General features: G+C 30.2%; 1 protein-coding gene across 11 annotated transcripts in view; it reads right to left on the reverse strand.

Moving 5' to 3' along the window:
* Positions 1-22,515, reverse strand: part of LOC139512252 (dynamin-1-like) — a 59,667-nt gene that overhangs the window by 28,742 nt on the left and 8,410 nt on the right. For all 11 annotated transcript variants that reach the window (XM_071299744.1, XM_071299748.1, XM_071299741.1 and 8 more), the window contains exons 2-12: positions 17,853-17,926; positions 16,672-16,821; positions 15,653-15,856; positions 14,387-14,485; positions 13,696-13,804; positions 12,445-12,639; positions 11,291-11,426; positions 10,401-10,468; positions 4,627-4,765; positions 2,632-2,789; positions 2,023-2,071 (exon numbers count right to left, since the gene is read on the reverse strand). In XM_071299744.1, the coding sequence (XP_071155845.1) occupies positions 2,023-2,071; positions 2,632-2,789; positions 4,627-4,765; positions 10,401-10,468; positions 11,291-11,426; positions 12,445-12,639; positions 13,696-13,804; positions 14,387-14,485; positions 15,653-15,856; positions 16,672-16,821; positions 17,853-17,926 (1,381 nt within the window). The remainder of the gene's footprint in view (positions 1-2,022; positions 2,072-2,631; positions 2,790-4,626; positions 4,766-10,400; positions 10,469-11,290; positions 11,427-12,444; positions 12,640-13,695; positions 13,805-14,386; positions 14,486-15,652; positions 15,857-16,671; positions 16,822-17,852; positions 17,927-22,515) is intronic.

Raw genomic sequence — 22,515 nt, forward strand, 5'->3', positions numbered from 1 at the left:
CTTCTGAGGAATATCTAAATATTTTTTGCTTTCAAAATAAGTTATTTTCACATCTGAGAGAACAGAAAATAGAAAGTTACAAGTCATATGTCAAAAGTATATAGCTAATTATTGATATAGTAATCTTTGCAAAAGTCATAATAGTAGTATACAGCATATTATCCTTTTACTATAACCCATCCCCTAATATTCCTAAACATTTGTGTAATAATCCATTTATAATACACTTACTTGATTTTTAAATGTTTCTTTATATCCCTAATTTAATAATGATTAAAATATGATTCATGGTATGAATTGGAAGTCTTCATAAAAATTTAAAAGTAAGTACACATACTAGAAGAACCAGACACAGTCCTGGAAAAAGTAACAAACAACTCAAGCACAAAATGTGAAGAAGTCAGTATATCCAATTGGTTTTTAAAATCAATAACAAAAAAAATATTGAACAAGAATGTGTCCATAGTACACGGATGCCCCACTCCCACTATCATTTTCTATGTTCAGTGGACCGTGAAATTGGGGTCAAAACTTTAATTTGGAATTAAAATTAGAAAGATCATATCATAGGGAACATGTGTACTAAGTTTCAAGTTGATGTAACTTTAACTTCATAAAAAACTACCTTGACCAAAAACTTTAACCGGACGGACGAATGGAGGCACAGACCAGAAAACATAATGCCCCTCTACTATCGTAGGTGGGGCATAAAAAGGAGATTCATAGATTATTTTTTTTTTTAAATTAAATGTTCAAGATAAACTTTTTGATACATATTTGTCTGGCCTGTATCATGTGGCTTGTAAACCATGCAAGATTTTCAAAGTAACAGATCATGAACGAGAAGTTTGCCACATAATCTCCATGGAAATGAGATGTACCAATGGTTATACAACTTCCTACCAAAAACATTAAATTAACACAAATGGTTATTGTAAGCTGATCTAATTAAAAACTTTTGACGATTGTTGATGCTGAAGACACTAAAAATAGCCCTTTATAAGTCACACTTTTGTCACATTACCTAGAGGATATAATTTGAAATCCTTCATTTTTAGTACTTTTCCATATTCATATTATTGAAGAGCCTTTTAAGCACAATAAAATATCCTTAAATGTTAAGGTACAGGAACTGTAAGTCAATGCTGAGTTAAGGGTTAAAAGTGAATGTATTTTTCAGAGCATTTTGAAATTGTTATCTTTTACAATCAATTATATTACAGAACAATTAAAACAATTGAAAATGAGCAAATAAGGAATCTAATTGGGGCAGTTAATATTATTTTTATTGGGAATGGGGTTCTGAAGGAGAAGTTGTGTCGTTTTTTTAAAATTTTTATAGAGATACTGAAGAAAAGAAAAATGTTATGGAAAACAAAAAGTCATCTCATTAAAAAGTGGACAAATTTATGTTTAGTGAAAATGAATCTAATTTAATAAGAAAAACATGCACAGTCGAGATGAATTACATTTTGTACTGCAATGTCCAACCTAAATACCTGCAACACATTATTTTGCATTTTAAATTAAAAGCCAAAATTATTTTAAGAAGTTTGTTTACAATAAATTGTTCAGATTTTTTTCCATATAATCGAGTTTTTAGGAAATCAAAATCATTTTCAAATCTGCTTCAATTGCATCAAATTAAAATCAAACTGGGACTTATAATTATAGTCTATAGAATACAGTCAGAGTAGTGTCCATAATTTATATATCTTCACCTTAATGGATAAAACTGTGTGTATTTTTACTTGCTAAACATAGGTCACTCTAACACAGCAACTGCAATTGCAATTTGCATCTTTCCTTTGAACTCCAGTATTTTTTAATTTAAATATAATAAATTTCAAAACTACAAAGATATACCGTGCATAATTTTGACCCAATAATGATGAAGCAGAAATCTATTAGATATATTCTAAGATAACCAGATAAAATAAGATAAAATATGCTTTATTTTCTGTGAAGGTTATAAGGGAGATAACTATAACTCAAATATGTACAAGGGAGACAAGCCATTACCTGATTGCCAACTTTTCTTTTAGCAGTATTTTCTGATTTGTCTTGTGCTCTGAAAATAAACATGAACTTCAATAATAATATGAACAGAAGGACACAATGTGTTTATATAATTAAATATCCAAATTTTAAATATGCAATACAATTTACTTTAAATAATGACAATAACATTTCAAACATGTGAAATATGATTTTCCTCCCCCAAATTCAAAAGACAATACTTTTCATACAGCTTGATTTTAATCAAATATCATTTATTAAATTAGAAAGTATCATAAGCTGTGGAAAAATCAATATTATAACTTAATAACGAATAGAAAATAATGGCATAAAATTCATTTTCAATTTATTTTGAATATTTATCTTTTTATTCCTTTTCTAGCACAACTGTTAACTCAAAGCCTTCGATAAGTAGCTAGGATAACTATTTCACAATAGCAAGAGTTCTGAATTGTATAAGATTTTATTTTGTATTGCTTCTCCTTCTATATTTACTTCAGTACAATTAATAATTCTAAATGTGAAGTCATAATATACTTCTAGTCAAATTCTCTGGAGTGAAAGATTTCCAAGCTTTAATCCTTTATTTTATGACCTTATATATTTTCTTACTTTGCAAATCCTATAAAATCCTCATGATTAGTGTTCATATATGATAGCTGTACATCAACTAATAATAATAATTGGTCCTTTACTCTTTGTTCCTGTTCTCGAATCCTTGTATTGACAATTCTTTCCACTTCCTCTCGTAACCGTGGATACCTTGTCATCTAAAATATATATATACATTTGAATATATGACATTGACAAATAGTTTTTTTTAAATTCTGTAAAGAACATCTTAGAAGCTTGGCATAACCTTAAATATAAATATAAAAGTTTGGACATTGGTCCTGGTTCATTAATTGTTCATTCCCTGTTCTATGTCCCTTTGATGTTTGCAAATGCATGTCCTTTCCTAATTTTAATTGAGCTTAACTGAGGTTGTGAGTTCAAACCCACACTCTACTCCAATCTAAAGTGACTATACCGTAGAAAGGCTTGTATGGTTCCCTGTTTTATTCTCCAAAATAGGACCTTCCAGAAGGGGTGCAGACTATAGAGTACAATAAGCAAGAAATAACAGAAAAATTTCAATTTCGGGGGCAAAGTGGGTTGTTTACGTTCCACCATCTTTGTTATTGATATTGTAGAGGGCGCTCTTATCATTTTTCAAACTAATAATTTTAACTCATCCATATTAATAAGTTATTTCTATTCAATATCAAAAATACTGATTAATATATAAACTGTTATCACAGAGATATGTCTCACCTTTTTGTAATTTTGATAATGCAAATGTTGAAATTAAAATAGCAATACTTTCACATGTAAGTAGTGCAAATATTCAAAGTCCATAAACCATGACTGAAGGTACATGGCTTAATAATCTCCATGGAATGAGATGTGCCAATGCTAATACATCTGCATACCAAATACCATGGACTTTATTATAAGTCATTACCTAAACCTAAACACAAACATTAACTTGTAAACTATGTAAAAGTTTCAAAGTCAATGAACCATGATCAGGGGTGGGGCTATATAATCTCCATGGAAACGATACTTTCAAATGCTAATACATTTGCATACCAAATATCATAGACTTAACCTTAGCAGTTCATCTTAAACTGATCTAATCACAAACTAATACATGTAAACTAAGCAAAAGATTTAGTCAATAGATGACTGAGGGGGTGCGGCCAAATATTCTCCATAGAAATGAGACGTGCTAATGCTTATAAAACTGAACACCAATTAACATTGGCCTACCACCCATGGTTTCCCTTGAACTGACCTAATCACAAACTAATACATGTAAACTTTGAAAAGTTTCAAAGTCAATAGACCTTGACTGAGGGGGAGGGGCAAATAATTTCCATGGTAATGAGATGTGCCAATGCTAATACAACTGCATACCAAATATCATTGACCTAACACTAGTGGTTCACCATGAACTAGACCTAATCACAAACTTATACATTGTTGACGCCGCGTCGCTGAAAGTCGTATTATAGTGATATCTGTTATGTACAGATTTCGACTCTCACTGGTTAATTTCTTCTTTTACAAGTGCTTTTTAAACTTCCTGTTTGAACATACACAAGTTTCTAAAATGTTTTTAAAGTGAATTAAACTTATTTTAACAATCATGAAGCGTTCTAGAATCATTTACAAGCAGTTTCAACTTCTGTTTGATGATGGAAAACCGTTTTTTCCAAGAAAATACCACAAATGACCACACAGGATTTGAAATTACCTGAGTTTAATTAGACCTTTTCTCACAGTTACAAAAAGTTTTTTTACCTAAAATTTTGTGGAGAGAAGGGGGTGCGGACTATGTACCAGTGCGAACTATACAAGCCTTTTTAGGTAATTGTCAGTCTTGCTACAGAAGGTTGGTGGTTCTCCTCAGCTTCCTCCACCAATAAAACTGACCACCACAAAATAGCACATAACTTTATCATTGATGATAAGTGTTGCAAGTGGCATTAAACACCAAATAATCAAATCAAATCAAATTATTTCAGTACAGCTTAAAATAACTTGGTACCGGTACATACTAACCTTTGAAGAACATTTATGAACAACATTTGTTAACTCTGAAATCACCATATCTACACACTTTAATGAAGGTCCCTTTAATTTATCTATTTGTTTTTTCACAACAGCTTCAAATGCCATATCTGGTGTGAACAATCCAGTTCTGAAATATAAAGAAAATCAAGATCCTCATAATTTCTGTGTAAAGACTTTGTGGTGAATATGAGTGTGCTTGTAAATGAATTTTGATCTTAACATCATCTGAAAAGTCTAAAACATAAATTATTCAGTTATATTTCAGTCAATTTTCAGACTTATTCATGGAGGGTAAATTCAATACTGTTTTAAAATACCTTTGCAGATACTTCAGTATGATTTTAATGTGTTCAGCTATAAAACCACTACTGAACAGATCCTAATTGTCTGAACATAACTGAATTTACTGCAGTAACTAAGTCTGAAAATTTACTTTTACACTTTATTGTTCAAGCTCCTCCTTTAGAATACAACTTAGTTGAACGATTTCCTAATTAGTTAAACAGGAAATAAAATAAAGGAAGGAAATCTTGCATTTGGGAAACAATTATCAATCAGAGATGTCTCAAATTTTGTGATAAAAAAAATCTGGATCCTAGATTGATCTGTTATTTTCATTTTTGCTAAAAAAAATTAAATTACCCATTTGTCCTTTAAATTTTGAAAGAGTAAATATTTAAATAAAAATAATTATTAAAATCTAAGAATACCAAAAAAACAAATTAAGAAATGGTAAAAGTGCAAAACAACAACATTTGCCAAAAAAAAGTATAAACATTTATTTGAATTAGTAACAAATTCAGCCTACACACACAAATGTTTACACTGCTAGCATACTGTACTGTGGATTCAGTTTTGGTGGAAACAATTTTTGTGGATTGGAGAAAAATTTGTATTTTATTGATATTTGATTTCATTCATTTTTGTAAGGTCTGTATACAACCTGTAATAAATTTGTCCTTCATTAAACATTAAAATTTGTTGTTCATATGAACCAAAGAAATCCATGAAAATTGGTATCAAGTAATCATAATGAATCCACAGTAATCAAGTAATCATACTGAATCCACAGTAATCAAGTAATCATAATGAATCCACAGTAATCACTCTAAATTAGCTGAGATGGACAAGAATATCCATGTACCTTTAGGGATTACTTGTATCTTTTGGCAATTAAAAGATGCTTTTAAAGATTCCCTTCCAAATAAAAAATTTCAAAATCTTTTCTACAAATTTTTCCCTTCAATGAAGCAGGACATAAATAGTCTAGAGATTAATCAAATTAAACAATTTGAAAAAATATATAGAAAAGAAAGACTTCAACACCCATGTTCTACCAAAATGATAAATAATTTATCATGTCTACATGTTTCACCACATGTTTCACCACATGTAGACATTTATTATAGTATGGATGTCGTTATCTTTATTTTTTATAATTCTATGTAATTGTAGAAAGACAGCTATAGAATACCACCTAACTTTATTGCTACCACATGTCGACCACTTCAGGGTGATGGTTTATTTTACTCATTACAATATAATATACAGGTAAAATCTCTAATCTATTTGAGTATAGTCATTTATAGAAGTTACTACAATGTGGTGTATATGGTAAAAGAATAGACAAAGTGTTATCTTAAAGGGAAAATTCACGATTTTTTACTTATGGTTTAAATATGTTCATTATGACATAATATATATATTCACAAAGTTTTATCGCTATATGTGCAGTAATAAAGGAGAAATTCAATAATTAATGAAAAAATATCAACTACTTCCTGTAGGTCGTGACGTTTTCTCCTGATTTTTGCATGCCGGGATTTAAAATACAATCATTAAAAGTCTTGGTTTTTAATCATATTTTAACGTAATCGTAAGCGCGCCGATGACTTATGCTTTATCTAATAACCATCCGATAATAAGAAGATAAAACGCACAGACGTTCAATTGTACTCATTCGTGAGATAAATTATCTATGTTAAACGTATATATTCGAATTATTTTTGTAGACAACACAAAAAGTTATAAATTTATTTTTAATAAATGCATTTTCGGACTGATAAGGTGAACAAATTAAAGTACAATAATCTGTAAAGACAATATGTTGCTGTACTATTATTGACCTTTTACTATCTCTGCTATGGCTAGGTTTATACGATGTGTGTATTCACGGTTCTGTGGCAATACTCGTAGATGGCTTGTTGAAAGGTAAATTGTTATTTGCACTTCGGTATTTAACCACGCCTCTAGGGCACACCTTGCCAGGTGTGACTGTCTATTCGGATCAGTGGTAGCATTTAATACACACATTAAAAATACATATTCAAGTTGGTGACAAATAAAAATTGGTCGCCGTGGAATTATTTAATTATATTTGGTGCTATTATTTATTTGAATTCAAATAAGTTAATTTACTAAGGAATACACAATTTTCGGTTAAAGACGGGAAACTTAATTCATATGTCAGAATGAAATGATATACAAGTCTTGTCCTTGATTTATGTCTCATAAAAAGGGGGACTTAGAAATTAGAAATAGCTTTACTAATAAAATCATTTTTATTTGTCTTTATTAGGCGAAAAAATGTACGAGAACACTTACATTTAGACTTTTGAAAGCCATGTATTAATTAAAATATGAAACTATCTGAAGATAACTCTACCGAAGCGGAATATAATATGTACGAATAAAGAAAAAAATATTTTTGTAATGGAATCGAAAAATTACGAATAGATATTCTTTTCAAGTGTGATAAACGTCAACCAAATTTATTCATAATGGGGAACGTCCTTATTAAAATCTGAGACAACTATAATAATCGTCGTCTCCCAACGTATATATATACTTAAATAACTATTTGATCAACGATGTTTAAAATTAAAAGACAACGAATTTAATGTTATCTTTCCCTATTTTTGAATGTTATTATAAGTCTGTTCAACTTGCAAGAATACCCCTAAAGCGGACAAATATCCGACAAGCAGTTTATTCTTTAAATTGCTGTCATTGAATATCAAGAAAGAAAATAAATCCCGAAATTGATACTCAATAGTTTTCCTAGAAAATATTCACATTCCTTGGGGATTATTAGTGTACGTCCAGTTGCATATATTTTACATGAATGTTGGAACAATTGTGATGATGACGAATTACGTCCTTTATTCGAGAACAATTTAATTGATATATAAATCTGTGAGTTTACTATGTTCTTAACTTCGATGAACCAAAGCAAGTTATAAATTGACCTGTATTTAAATCAAATTGTTTCTTTTTTTTCTTCTTCTTCTTTTGGTATACAATAGTCTATCGAATTCGTTGATTACATACTGTTGGCATACATGGACTAGTCTATTTACAAAACATTTACCACAATTTACACAAAATGTATGTTTCTTTCTTATGTTCAATGTATACATGTATACATATTTTAAATTGCGCTACTGACTATAGTTCCGTAACTTTCTACCAGGCGTATGTATACACGAATCGTCGACAAGTGCGCACATTTTTTTAGATCAATAATTCTGGTATGTTCCAATCTGTCCTAAACTATTGACAACGAGTATATATTACATTTTCCCAAATTAACCCTTGGAAAAATATGTAAATAGATTTGTATTTCTTCAATTATTTTTTTTTGTATTATTTTTTTTTTATAAATAATATTCTTTACACCAGAAATGTTATTTATAAACAAGCGTATGAGTTCAGTAATGACTAGTATATTATATCACTTTCGGACACGCAAGACAAAAATGTATATTATACATGCACCTGATAGTTCAAAATGGAAAGTTATAAGTAACGGTCGTGTACACTGATCAATACCTACAGAAGTGAAACGATGCATGAACTTGCAAGCCCGCCGGACAGGAAATCGATTGAATACCTGGACGTGTCACCTTACACCCCTTCCAATACCTTTGGGAGTAATACCTTTAGCCATGCTGGTGATCAGATAAGGGAAGATCCAAATTTATTTAAATAAAGTTTATTACTTGAAAGAATTATGAACGAGTTAGATTTTCGAAAATAATTTCCACGGAACACTTATTTATCATTTTATGATTTGAACTTTGACTTTTTAACTAATTACAATATTATCAGTTTAAAAATAACAGACTATATGGTTATTTAAAAATATAAGACCATTTTCCGTATCAAGTTAGTCAGTCAGGTAAAACAACCGTGCGATTGACAAGATATCGACACGCAATTACGACTACATCGTTTACTGTAGTTTTGTTCCTTTGTGGTTTATTGACATATCGGGATTTTTCATCGGAGAAGGTGACAAGATGGCGGAGAGTAGAGAACTGATACTCAAAATTTAAAATCGATGGTGATCTCTTATTTAGCGGAATAAAACTTTAATATCTATAAATTTGAGCATTTTTATACAGAATGGACATAATATCAATTTTTGATTTTTTTGCGAAGTTTCCCTTTAAGTAGTCTTTTGAATGGTAAAGATAACGATATTTGGGGGTTAATTTTCAGGTCTAATTTTGAAATTTAAAAAATGTCCTCGATTGTTTTTCATACAGTTTTAAATAGCATTTTTGTGTTTTGATAGTTGGTTTTCTGTTTGGTATTTATAAAAATTTATTATAATTACCTTAAATTGAATATACTGTTAGTATGACATATATTGTTTGTTTAATAGATGCATTTTTGGAGGGATACAGATTTATAAAGGTTTCCATACTTGTTTCTGAAACCCATATTTGAATTATCATTTTGTCACTGAATTTTTTTTATACTTATACCAAGAAAGTTTCCTTTTAATGTTATAAAATATTAACAGGCCATGTCAACTAAAATTCAATAGTAATGTTAGTACTGTGCAGGGAGTTTTATGATGTGTATCATTTAAGGTTAATCACACAAGATAATAAGAATACAATAAACTCTTAAGGTGGTACCTAACACTACAGGGAGATAACTCTGTAAAGTCAGCTAAACGTTTTAATTACGTTGTGTTGTAAAAGGAATATTTAGCTTCTTAATGATCAAAATTGGTGTTTGTCAAATTGCTATATAACCAGTGTAATTTTTCTGGCAAAACAGTTGGTTCAAAAAAAAAATTATTTTTTTATTTTTGTTAATTTACTTTGACAAAATTTTATAAAAATTAAATGAGCCCAATTAATTTTAGTGAAAGTGTTGGGTACCACCTTAATAGTACCAAATGTCTATTTTAAAGAGTTCAAGAAGTCAAATCATCAAACATCTAACCCCAGTCTTCTTGCAAAAGTTCAGTTCAATTTAAATTTTTTCAAAGCTTTTAAAAAAAAAATATGCTTGTTAAAATTAATGAACTATCAATATCAAAGAGAAGATGTGGTATGATTGCTAATGAGAGAATCCTCCACTTGTAAGAGACTAAATGACTCAGAAAATTAACAACTATAGGTCACCATACAGCCTTCAAAAATAATCAAAGCCCATGTTAGTTTACCTTAAATATATCTGAGCTATGTCTGAGCAATATTGTTCAACAATCAATTTGTTTTAATGGCTCTTGATAAAATTGAATTGAACTGACCAATTGCCTACAAGTATTGATAAGACCATGGGGGATTTGCAGTAAAAAATCTATTAGAAAGCTGAGCATGTTCTGTTCTCACCGTACGCCATGTACACTTTTAATTGTATACATTATTTCTCTGCGTATTTCTCGTTCACATATACTATCTTTTTGGTAGATCTGTGAAAACAGAAAGTTAATATTACTGAAACTGTTTCTTGAGACTTACCTAATAGCATGAATGTTCTTAATAATGATTCCAATCTCTCGTCGTAATTCACGTTCATCAAACTCCATCTGGAAAATTTCAAAACATCTTACAAACCTTGTTAACAATGAGCAACATAATGAAAAACATGCAAGCTGGGTTTTGATTGGACATCTAGCGCTGATTGTAATATATTTACACAACTTCAAAGGTTATTTGCAAGCTAGACTTTTATTGGATAACTAGCATTGATTGTTATATATTCACACAACTTTATTGGTTATTAAGTATGAAAATCTACAATGAAACACAGGACATCATCACAAAATCTTGTCTGTCAAGAGTTAAAATCTAATTGATTGATTGATTTTTGGCAATTTTCAAATAGATGATAACATGATTATGCAATATGTATCTGCCCTGCCATACCCGTAGCCAGGGAGGTTCATTTGAACCCAAAATTATTGAATTATTGAAACCAAATTAGCCCTGTTAAAGTCAACATTCTGTTCAAATTTTGACTGTTAAAGTCGAGTTCATGAGTCCAAATAACCCCCCCCCCCCCCCCCCCCCCCATGGAAATTCCTGGCTACGGGCCTGCTGCATTGTACTAGACCAAAATGGTGAGTGCTGAGTCAGATTTAAAACAAGCTTGGTCACAAGCAACTGTCAAAAATAATATGTTTCATGACCATGATGACAGGGAAGTGTTTTTCAATATTCTGAGTTTTGATGCAATAGCAGCAAATTCAAATTCTTATGTTTTCTGTTTGACAAGGCCTTGGATTAAATCAATAGCCTCTTACCATTGATGATAGCAAGCTGTCAAAATATGTAAATTTATACAATTTTTAAAGGAATAATTCTCTTCAAATTCTGTGCATTTACCATTGTTTACATGTAGAAAGTACCTTGACTAGTTCAAATGGAAATCTTTCATGGAAAATTCTGTTTATTTTAGCTCCACCACTTAATTCTAATGTACTTATTTCTGCTCCAGAGCCTTCTATAGTCTTCTCAAAATCACTGCCGAACTGTGTACACATTCTGTAAATAGAAATTACAGATGATTAGCATGTTTACCTGTCAGAGATTTTCTACCAAATTTTCAGTTTCTCTGTGTCTTTTGTCATAGAAATTTTTACCATTTGAATATATTGAACACAACAGATAGCAGAGAACAGTACATAATGTAATAAAGGTACATAAAGGTAATTAATTCACAATACATGATCTAATTTTCCATGCATATTTCAGATATTTACACTGTTTAATTGTCATAGATTTTGATTTGGCTTGAAGCAAATGAAAAAGTGTTAAATATTTGTCTGCACTGAGTATTCATTTTTTCTGTTTGAATTTTTTAAATAGCAACTTAATCATGCTGTACTGTCATCGTTACAAAGAAGTCAAAATCAGTTTAATTTTAATCTAGAAATACAGTTTTTGTTTACATAATACTTTATTTTTGCCCCTTAAATATGATATATTTATTTCCTTATACCTAGCAGTTGCTTGTATTTCAGACAAGTTCACAATTCTTCCTATGTTTGATCGATCTTAAATACTAATTCTTGGTTGAAAGCTATATTGTGACTTCTACAGATAATTTTTTGTTTTGTTGAGTTGATATATAATTTGGTTTATCACATAGCTTTTATCAATATACTATGTATGGATTCATTATTATTTGTTTGATACCAATTTTCGTAGGTTTCGTGAGTACATGTGAACCACGAATTCAAATGTTCAATGAATAACATATTTTCTAAAGGCTTTGTATGTAGATATTGGCCGAACCTTAAAATCAAATACCCATGAAAATGCATGTTTTCCTCAATCCAAGAAAATTGATACCCACAAAAAATAAATGAATCCACATTATACATGTTATACATACAATTAAATAAACATCAGTTATAGTTTGGATATTTTCTAAAAAATGTATCCTCACAAACAGGACTAACACAAGTCGGTTTTTAAAATATATATCATTTCTTAATTTTTCTATAGATTCAATAATTGATCAAACAATTTTTTAATTTTTTTTATCTAGATAACATACTGCATCATTGCTTTAGTTTTCCTGGCTGGATCATCAGGTCTAAAGTTTTTGAATTCTTCCACATCTTTCTCCATAGCCAATAGCTGAGACTGTAACTTGTTTCTCAAGGCTGGTAAGGTATCTTTAATATGATTGGTCAACTGCTGGTTCAAGATTTTTTGAAGATATGGTGTTCCCATTCTATCTGCCATGTGTCTATACAAAATTCAGATAAATTAGATAAAAACACTTGTCCATTGTATTTAATCTGCTCAGTTTTTATAGATTCAAGAATCTAATAACAACAATAATCTTTTTCTTCCATTTAATTCAATCATAATGGTAAATCTCTAATTTCAATAAAAATGACACTGTAGTTTATTTGCCCTTCAAATAAATGATGATTGTTAGAATTCTCATATCAAACATAAATGGTAAACAGAAAGGGAGATAATCAGCCTGTAGTGAAAGTGCAATCATAAAATGCTTGTCTAATAGTTTATTATTCATATAAAACTCATTCAAAACATTATGGAAAATTTTTCCCTTGAACTTATAAAAAACAAGTGATACCTCGCCACAAGTGGATAATTTTAAAAGTGTAAAAATTTGCCAGTTTTCTGTAAACAGAAAATTGTTGAGGGATGGATCTAAAAACACATCACACGGTAAAGCTGACTTGTATAAACCCTGACAACAAACAAAAAACGAAAGTTTTCAACTTGGCTATCATGTGTAAATTATACAAGTGTTTGGTAAACAGGAAGTTGTTGAGTGATGAATCTGAAAATGTACTACACAGTATAGCTGACTTATATAAACCCTGAAACATAATTTCAGTTATCCTTGTAATGTATTTCCTGAGAAAAATGCAACGAAAATATTCATGGGAAGGACGGACTGACGGATGGATGGATGGACAGACAGAGGTAAAACAGTATACCCCATTTTTAAAAGCAGGGGTATAAAAATTGTCTTTGAATGATCTTCAAAATGAATCCCTCTTATAATGTATAAACAAGGAATTATTGGAATCTGAAACTATTTTGAATTCTGAAAAATTAGTAAGAAAGGTATGATGAAAAATAACCCTACTAAATAGGGTTAGCCATGTGCATGTCTAATATCTATTTTACCTCCATTGATATGTCAGTATTAATTAACTAACCCTTTTTAGTTGTGTTTGTTTTCATCATATATTTCTTGTCAATTTTCCATAATTCAAAATTTTTCAAGATTCAAATAATTCCTTGTTTATAGCATAAAACAAACCTATATGCTGGATGACTAAGGAAAAATTTCCTCTCTCCTGCTAAGGCAGCTCGAATGTCTTTTCTACCTTCTATATCTTTCTGACTTCTGTTTACAACACCCATGTAACCTGGAAAAAATGTAAAAATGTTATTATGGTGAAAACATTATTCATATCAAAAGTTATTTTTTTATTTATTAAATTCATTTCTTGTTCTCTTAACCTTTACCTCAATGGATATTTTTTTGCATAATTGATTTGCATAGGATTTTTCAATAAAATGCCGAAAATATGCTCTAATGTATTTAATTCTTATGAATATCCTTAACATATTTGATACAAATTTTATTAAGTCTGATATAGACATTTCGTAGTCAACGCATTTTAATAGAGGTACTACACAGGTGTCAAAAGGCGTCATTATGGAGTAAAGGGGTGGCGTAAAAGGAGTCAGTATGCAGAAGAGGGTTAAATTATATTTAATTCAGAATAAAATAATGTTGTTTTACCAAGATTGATTGATAGTAGACAGCAGAATGGTTAAAAGTTGATGAACTTAAAAATTTAATGTGTGCATTCATTATTGCGATTAATAAACAATAAAGACAAATGTGTTATATTTAATATTGTGATTTCAGAAACTACTGAATACAAAAATGTTGTTTACATTTACAAAACAAGTTTTAAAACGTTTTAACTTTTTTAACATACCTCTCCTTAGTGGTAAAGTTCTGTTTTCTAAAATATCCCTTGCATCTGTTCCTTCGTCCATTAAATCTAACTTAGTAATTACACCAATGGTTCGCATACCTGTAGATAAAATAAAATATATTAGTGCACAAAAAAATATGGACTGATAATTGTAAAACCAGGGATGGAATTGGTCTCTAACATTAAAAGCGGAAATGGCTTTGCTGGAAGTCAAAATTCAGTTTTAAAAAAAAATGAAAGAAAAACTTGAACTCAAAAAGTGGAAACCCTTGAAAACTTTCATCACTGTTAAACTCAACAGTAAGCATGGTAATTTCCACCCATTTGTATTAAATCTATTAGTGTTCCACACTCATAGTCAAATTTTCAATATTATTGAGCATTATTTATTTAACTATAAAAGTATTACAAATCTTGGCAATATAGATTGCCTTGATCATCTCAGTTTTTGCAATCTTACTAAAATATTACAGAACTATAAGTATACTACTTTGTCTGAACCCACTTATTATTCATTCATACAATTCTGTGGGCATTAAATTCAAACAATCTTTGGCAAATAATTGACAAGTTCTTTCATTTTCCAACAGATTTTTTTGTTTTTTTTGGCATTGATTATTGAATGTATACAATGGCCAGTACACAGAATGTATAAATGGACTGAGACAGTCGACCATTAAGCCCTAAAGTGCACTAACATGACTAAACAAATACTATAAATTCAGAAATTATTGCGATTTTGTCAATTTTGACTAAAATGCGCTTTTAATTTTTGAGATATTCAAAAAATCCTGTTTGATTCATATGAAAAATTTCAAAATGCTATTATTAACCTGTCACATTTTACAAAATAATAAAAACATTGCAATAATTTTCTGAATTTACAGTAGTCAATGTCAAGAAATTTCGGGACCAGTGTAACTTCAATTTAAAATGCAGGGTTGTAATTGACAACTGAAAACAGTATAAAGGGTCTTCTAGGTCTAGTAGGAAAATGAGAGATTTTGCTCCATGTTGAAGACATCAATGTGAATCTGAGATAAAGAACAGCAATGTTATTATAGTGATTACTAGAGTTAGTTTCCTCATTTGAATTGTTTTACATGGTCTTATCGGGGCCTTTTATAGCTGACTATGCGGTATGGGCTTTGCTCATTGTTGAAGGCCGTACAGTGACCTGTAGTTGTTAATGTCTGTGTCATTTTGGTCTTTTGTGGATAGTTGTCTCATTGGCAATCATACCACATCTTCTTTTTTTATATTTACCTTGTGGATCGACTTCTTTAGCTATCTTCAGAGCATCAGAATTGGCTAAATCTGTGTTAGCTGGTGATACAGCTAAAATCAGGCAACTTTCTTTTGATATGAATTCTAACACCATACTACGGATCTGAATTTCAATATCTTGGGGCTGGTTACCAACTGCTACCTTGGTCATACCTGGCAAATCTATCAATGTCAAGTTGAGTACTGTAAAGAAAAATACAAATGTAGTAAAATATTATTATGAACTGTTGAATACTGAAACAAAATTCAATTTCAAAATATATGTAACATAATTCAAATATTAGAAATGAAAAGTTAAAGTCCAAAAAGTGTATAGGTCATGAACCCCAAAAATAATTAAAACAAAAAGGGAATGTGTTAGTGGGACACAAATGATGCCCTGCTTGCATATAACATTTTAAAAAGACATAAATCAAGAATTATAAAAATGACTTCTCAAATTCATACTTGATATGTAGTAATAAGCATTGTGTTTAAGTTGCATAACATTTTTTTTAGGCAAACTTAATTTTAAGTACGGACACGAAAAGCTGAATTTTTCCATTTATAAAGGGGCATAACTCTAGAACAGAAAAATTATACCACCAAAATTAAAACTTGATTTTAGTTTTGTGGTAATAAGCATTGTGTATAAACTTTATAAACTCTGGTTGAGGCAAACTAAAATTAGAGAACGGAAATGAAAGATTCATCAATTTTTTTAATTGTAAAGGGACATAACTCCAGAACGGTAAATGTGGTGCCACCAAAATTCCAACTTGATCTGTGTTTTGTGGTAAAAAGCATTGTGTATAAGATTTATAATATGAGGTTGAGGCAAACTCAAGTTAGAGAATAGGAATAAATTTCAGAAGGTAAAGATGTACGGGAGTACAACAGCAAATTTTAATGTCCCTCTGATACAGCAGAGACATAAAACTTGCTGAGATCTTAGGTATTATGTTCCTTTTAAAATCATTAAAAGCTATCCCTTTCTATAAACAACATCCAAATCTTACCATTAGGGGAGTAAACCCTAAGATTAATAGGTATATTAGAGATGCCTTTGTTTCCACCCGTAACACGATCTGTTTCATTTTCAATCTCCTTCCGAACTTGATCAAAATCAGAATAATATTTGTTTTTCTGGTGCAAAAATTCTGCATACTCTGTAAATTAAAATATTAACTTTATTGTACATATATTACAAAAATAAATCTCCAGAAGCCTTTAACTAATCAATGTCTAAAGCATTCTTGCGTCTGCTAAATTTAAAACCTAGTAATATACCTGTTAGTTGAATTACGATTTTTACTAATAAAAAGTAGATGTCAAAATTGTGCAATCACCAATATCAACTTTGCATTAAACATTCAAGGAAGTAAGGAATAAAGATTAGTTTGGTCACTTTTCCATTAGTATTCAGAGGTCTATTTAATGACACAAATTAACACAATTGTTGTGCAAACCAAATTCCTTCCTGTTAATCCATTATCATGATTATTTACTTTTATTGGCAACAATCTTATAAAATTTTTAGTTTCCTTGTATTTTTAAAGTAACAATATATCTATTTGAAATATTTCATCTATGATGTGTTTTTTTTAACAATAAACCATTTGATTCCGACACAATTGTAGACTGGTCCCCTGTTTTTTCAATCATTTGTATAGTAAATTGTAACAGACATAAGGACCCATCACCTACTGCTATTTCTCTCAATTCACTATGGACAATAGGTTTTAAGGAAAACTATGAGGAAATAATTTGTAGTAACAACTTTTACCTTCTAGTTAAATGGTGAGGAAAGTTGTCTCCCTTTGACAATCATATAGTACTTGTAGTAACATCTTACTTTTATCATGTTTATAAAGTTCCACACATATCTTAATTTTAGAATACTAAGGTGGTACCCAACACTTTCACTAAAATTAATTTGGCTCGTTTAATTTTTATAAAATTTTGTGAAAGTATTTACTTTGACCCTTTAACAAAAATATAAAAAATTCTAAAATTTTGAACCAACCGTTTTTATCAGAAAAATTACACTGGTTATATAGCAGTTTGACAAACACTAGTTTGGATCATTGAGAAGCTTAATATTCCCATAACAACATAACGTAATTAAAACGTTTAGCTGATTTTACAGAGTTATTTCCCTGTAGTGTTAGGTACCACCTTAACATGTAATAAAACATACCAGCTTTAGAGTTTATTAACTGAAGAACTAAAGGTCGCCTTGTTACAATACCACTTCCTCTGGGTAAAAAATCTCTGAAAAAAATTAATAAGTAAATTAACAATTCCAACAAATAATCACAAAAATTTAATAGACAAATATGGTGCAGTGACAGTCTTTAACATTCAACATAAACATTTAACTGGTCACAGTGGTGACTATGGACTGTGTATATAATATGAAAATTGATTTTTTTTTAATATACATGTTGGAATTAAGGACATTTGTTAATCCATTTCTTCGTTTTGTTCTTAATCAGAAACATATGATTTGAAAGAAAAATGTGAGGTCCTGACATTTTCTGATGGATTGACATACAAATGTACAATGCTGCTTGAATATTTAAAATTGATGAAATGTTAAAAAGATTAAACTATGTCAACCAAAAAATCTAATACTGTGTCAGTGTGTGTAAGGAGAGTGCAATGCTCTTTGCATGATAAAGAACCATTGTGACAACTATAGCACAAAATTATTCTGGGGATCATGTCAAATACAGTCATAGGGGGTCTTTTCAATGAAAATTTTGTCACTATTTAACATGTCTACAAAAAGGCACTTCATCACAGTTGAACCATTTTGTAAAATCTACAGGCCACCCTTAACAAATGCAATAATGTTGCTTATCCATGGTTTCACTTGTAGGGTTGGGTTGGTATGCAAAAATCAATTAGTTACATAAATAACATGTTTTACATTGTAAGAAAACTTTGTTAGAGTAGGAACAAATCTGTAAAAAAAAAATTCAGAAATGATTGCGTCAATTATTTTTTCAGGTAGGCTGCTTTTTAGGTGGGTAGGAAGGCAACTTTAACAATCTAAGTATCATTTTTTGACCTAATTGGTTTTTGAACTGTCAAATGAATATAAATGTACATGTGTAAACATAAATAGTTGCAATTTAAGCAAATTAAGGATTAGACAAACAGAAATCAATCAATATATATAATAATGCTTTAAGTAACCTTGAAAAAAAGTGTTGAAAGAACAAATATTTCGATAGTTAGTAATTGTTTATTGTTAGTTAATTAAACCTGTTATCTCTTACAACCTATCAAATTATCAACAAACAAAACTTGATAGAAATTTTTTTGGTTAATATAACTTCTTGTTCTTTTGTTGTTGAAGGAGTTACGGATAATCAACCAATTGATTTTTCTCAATATCCAAAACCATTTAAAATCAATTATTAATTCATGAAAATACCCAATACCGAAAAAATTGGAAGATGAATCTTGATTATTAGTTTTCTTTCTCAATCAGTTCCACAACTTCTAATTATCTGTTGGAGCCGCTGATGTTCCTCGCAACAGTATACTATAGATTTTTGTTGTTGTCTTTCATGTCTTTGAAAGTTTTAGTCGTGATTGAAAAGTTTTTATAGCTGTTCTGATCAATAGGATATGTTGTAACTGGAATAAATATTTACCATACATATTGATATTTTCGTAACTGTCAATCAATACTGAAACTGGTACCATTATCATAGGGAAACAGATAGATTGGTTTGATTTTTTGACGATATGGATATTAATAGACTGATGAGAGACTTTTTTCAGTGAGAGGACAGTCATAAAAAGTGGTTCTGTGGACTTGAAGTGTCAAAATGCCTCAACCGCCAAAAAACGGGAAGGCCAAAATGAAAACTTTTAATGACTTGTGCGCAGTGTTTGCAGATGCTTGTTCGGACATCGAGGAGGGAAATGGTGATCCGGTTACGGGATTGATTGAAAATTTGAGAACCTCTGCACAAAATGTAAGTGGTTTAAATGAATCTGATCAAACGGCAATAAAAGTTGTAAATCTATTATTACCGGCCGTAAATGTAATATCATCTAACATAGTTGGAAAATATGTACGTACGCATGAAAGTAGTATAAAGAACATTAGTTCTGTTGTCAGAAGAAATAGTTATGAAATTGATAAACTAAACCAATATAGCCGTAAAGAAAATATACGTATATCGGGATTACAGGAAGTAGAAGGAACTGATGACTTCACTATTTTCAAACAATTATGTGAAAAAATTGAAGTAGATGTAAAAAAAGAGGACATTGTTGCATGCCATCGAGTTGGTGACCCGAAAAAGAAGCCGCGTCAAATGCTTGTTAGATTCGTTACGAGGGACCTGAAATTTAAAATTTTCACAAACAAAAAGAAACTCAAAGATGACGCTAGTTTGAGTAAGGTATACATAAATGAAGATCTGACTTTGCTAAGAATGAAATTACTGCAGTATGTTAAGAAATTAGAAAACGTAAAAGCAGCCTTTACGAGGGATGGCAAAGTTCAGTGCATAATGAAAGATGGGAAAAAATTCACAGTGGAGAACCCTGATGATCTCTTTAATCTTGGTGAGGATGACGTCGACTATGGAGAATTGGGTTTACCTAACCTATAGGGATCGTATGGAAGGCGAAATGTGTCATATAGTTCAAGTTTCAACAAATCGTGTTTGTTAAGTGTTTCATCTAAAAATGAAAATTTATCTAAAAATGGAAATTCGCTTGTGCGTGAGGATGCGAGTTTAGATAGTTATGTCACATTGATAAGTGATGAATCCAGCAATGAAAGTGTTTTAAATCAGGATGCTAATCCAAGATCAATCAAAATATATTCTCTAAATGTGTGTGGTATCATTTCGAAATTAAAATTCCCAGATTTGGAAGAAAAATGTGCAGATTATGATATATTGTGTTTTTGTGAGTCAAAGCTTGACAACCTAGACGAGGTTGAGTTCTCAAATTTTGTTAAATTACCACCTTTAAATAGAAAAGGTGCAAAGCATAAATCTGGTGGCATAGTGGTCTTTGTTAAAGAGTTTTTATATTCAAATATTGAAGTTCTTGAATGTTCTAGTGAAAATGCATTGTGGTTTATTGTTAATAATATTTTATATGAACCTGTTTTATTTGGTGCATGTTATATACCACCTGAGAGAAGTGACTATAGCTCTATTGACATTTTCGATGTTATAGAAACTGAACTTTTAAAGTATGCAGTCGACAAAAACTGTAAAGTCTGCCTTCTTGGCGACTTTAACGCGCATACCGGAAAGAAAGATGACTTTGTTGAAATGAATCACTATGTTAGTGAATCAGCTCAACTTGACAAGGAGATTAAGCAGAATTTTGACTTTGTAGACTTAGATGCATTAGGTATTTGTAAAAAACGTTCTAGTCTGGATAAATCTGTAGATAATTATGGAAATAGATTATTATTGTTATGCAAAGACTTAAATTTATTGATTGCAAATGGCAGATTGTTCAAAGATAAAAATATTGGGGCACTTACTTGTAAAGAATCGACTGTTGTTGACTATTGTATTATGTCTCCTGAATTGTTTACAAATATTTTAGATTTTGAAATTCTTCCTTATGATCCAATGCTAAGTGATGTGCATAATGCAATTTATATTGAAATGTCAAGTAAAGATACATGTATGCCTGTTGTTGAAAATATAAATGTTGATATTGATGATTCCTCTGTTGTTACTAAATGTAAGTGGGAAAATGACAAATATCATGAATTTAATGATTGTATTGATGAAGCTGTTATTCACTCAATTGTTGTTAAACTTGAAGAAATAGATACTGATCTGATAGATAATATTGTTGTTAATTCAATAGTTGATGAATGTAATTCTTTAATTTTACAAGCTGCCTCAAAATGTGATTTGTTATTGGAAAAAAAGGTCATTAGAAAGGTTGATAATTCTTTAAAAAAAAGAAAGGTTAAGAAACCATGGTTCAATAGAGAATGTGCTGAAAAACGCAAATTGTATCATAGAGCAAAAAATTATAACTGGAGAGTTAAAACTGCTGAAAGCAAGACAAATTTAACAGTGTGTAGTAAAGAGTACAAAAAGGTTTTATGTAATCAATATAGATTGTATAATAAGAATTTCATTAAGAAGTTAAAAAATCTTAGACAAAATGATTGTAAATCATACTGGAACTTACTGAACAGAGCATGTAGCTCTCAGACTAAACAGAATATTGTCAATAAAGTGTCTCTTGATTGTTTTTATAATCATTTTAAGAAATTGAACTCTGCTCAAGATGAAAATGATGATACATTTGAAAATATTGATGTTGATAATATTACTAGTTTAAATACTGAAGTGAATAGAGCTATTTCAGAAAATGAGGTGAGACAGGCTATTAAAGGGTTAAAAAATAATAAAGCCTGTGGAAATGATTTGATTATTAATGAATTTTTGAAGCATTCTGCTGATAAAATGTTACCAGTTTTTATTGCTTTGTTTAATATTGTTTTTGAATCTGGTTGTATACCAGACTCATGGTCTGAAGGTATTATTGTACCAATATATAAATGTAAAGGAGACCCTGCAAATCCTGATAACTACAGGGGCATTACGGTTCTTAGCTGTTTTGGTAAATTATTCACATGTGTGCTGAATAATAGGCTTAATTGTTATTTAGATAATTTTAATGTTCTCTGCGAAGAGCAAGCAGGCTTTAGAAAGCATTATGGTACTACTGATCACATTTTTAATATGAACTGTCTGATTGATCTTTACTTGAGATGTAACAAACCTTTATTTTGTGCTTTTGTTGACTACCGAAAAGCCTTTGACTCGGTGGATAGATGTGCATTATGG

Source organism: Mytilus edulis, chromosome 2 (genome assembly GCF_963676685.1).
Source record: "Mytilus edulis chromosome 2, xbMytEdul2.2, whole genome shotgun sequence".
NCBI lineage: Eukaryota > Metazoa > Mollusca > Bivalvia > Mytilida > Mytilidae > Mytilus > Mytilus edulis.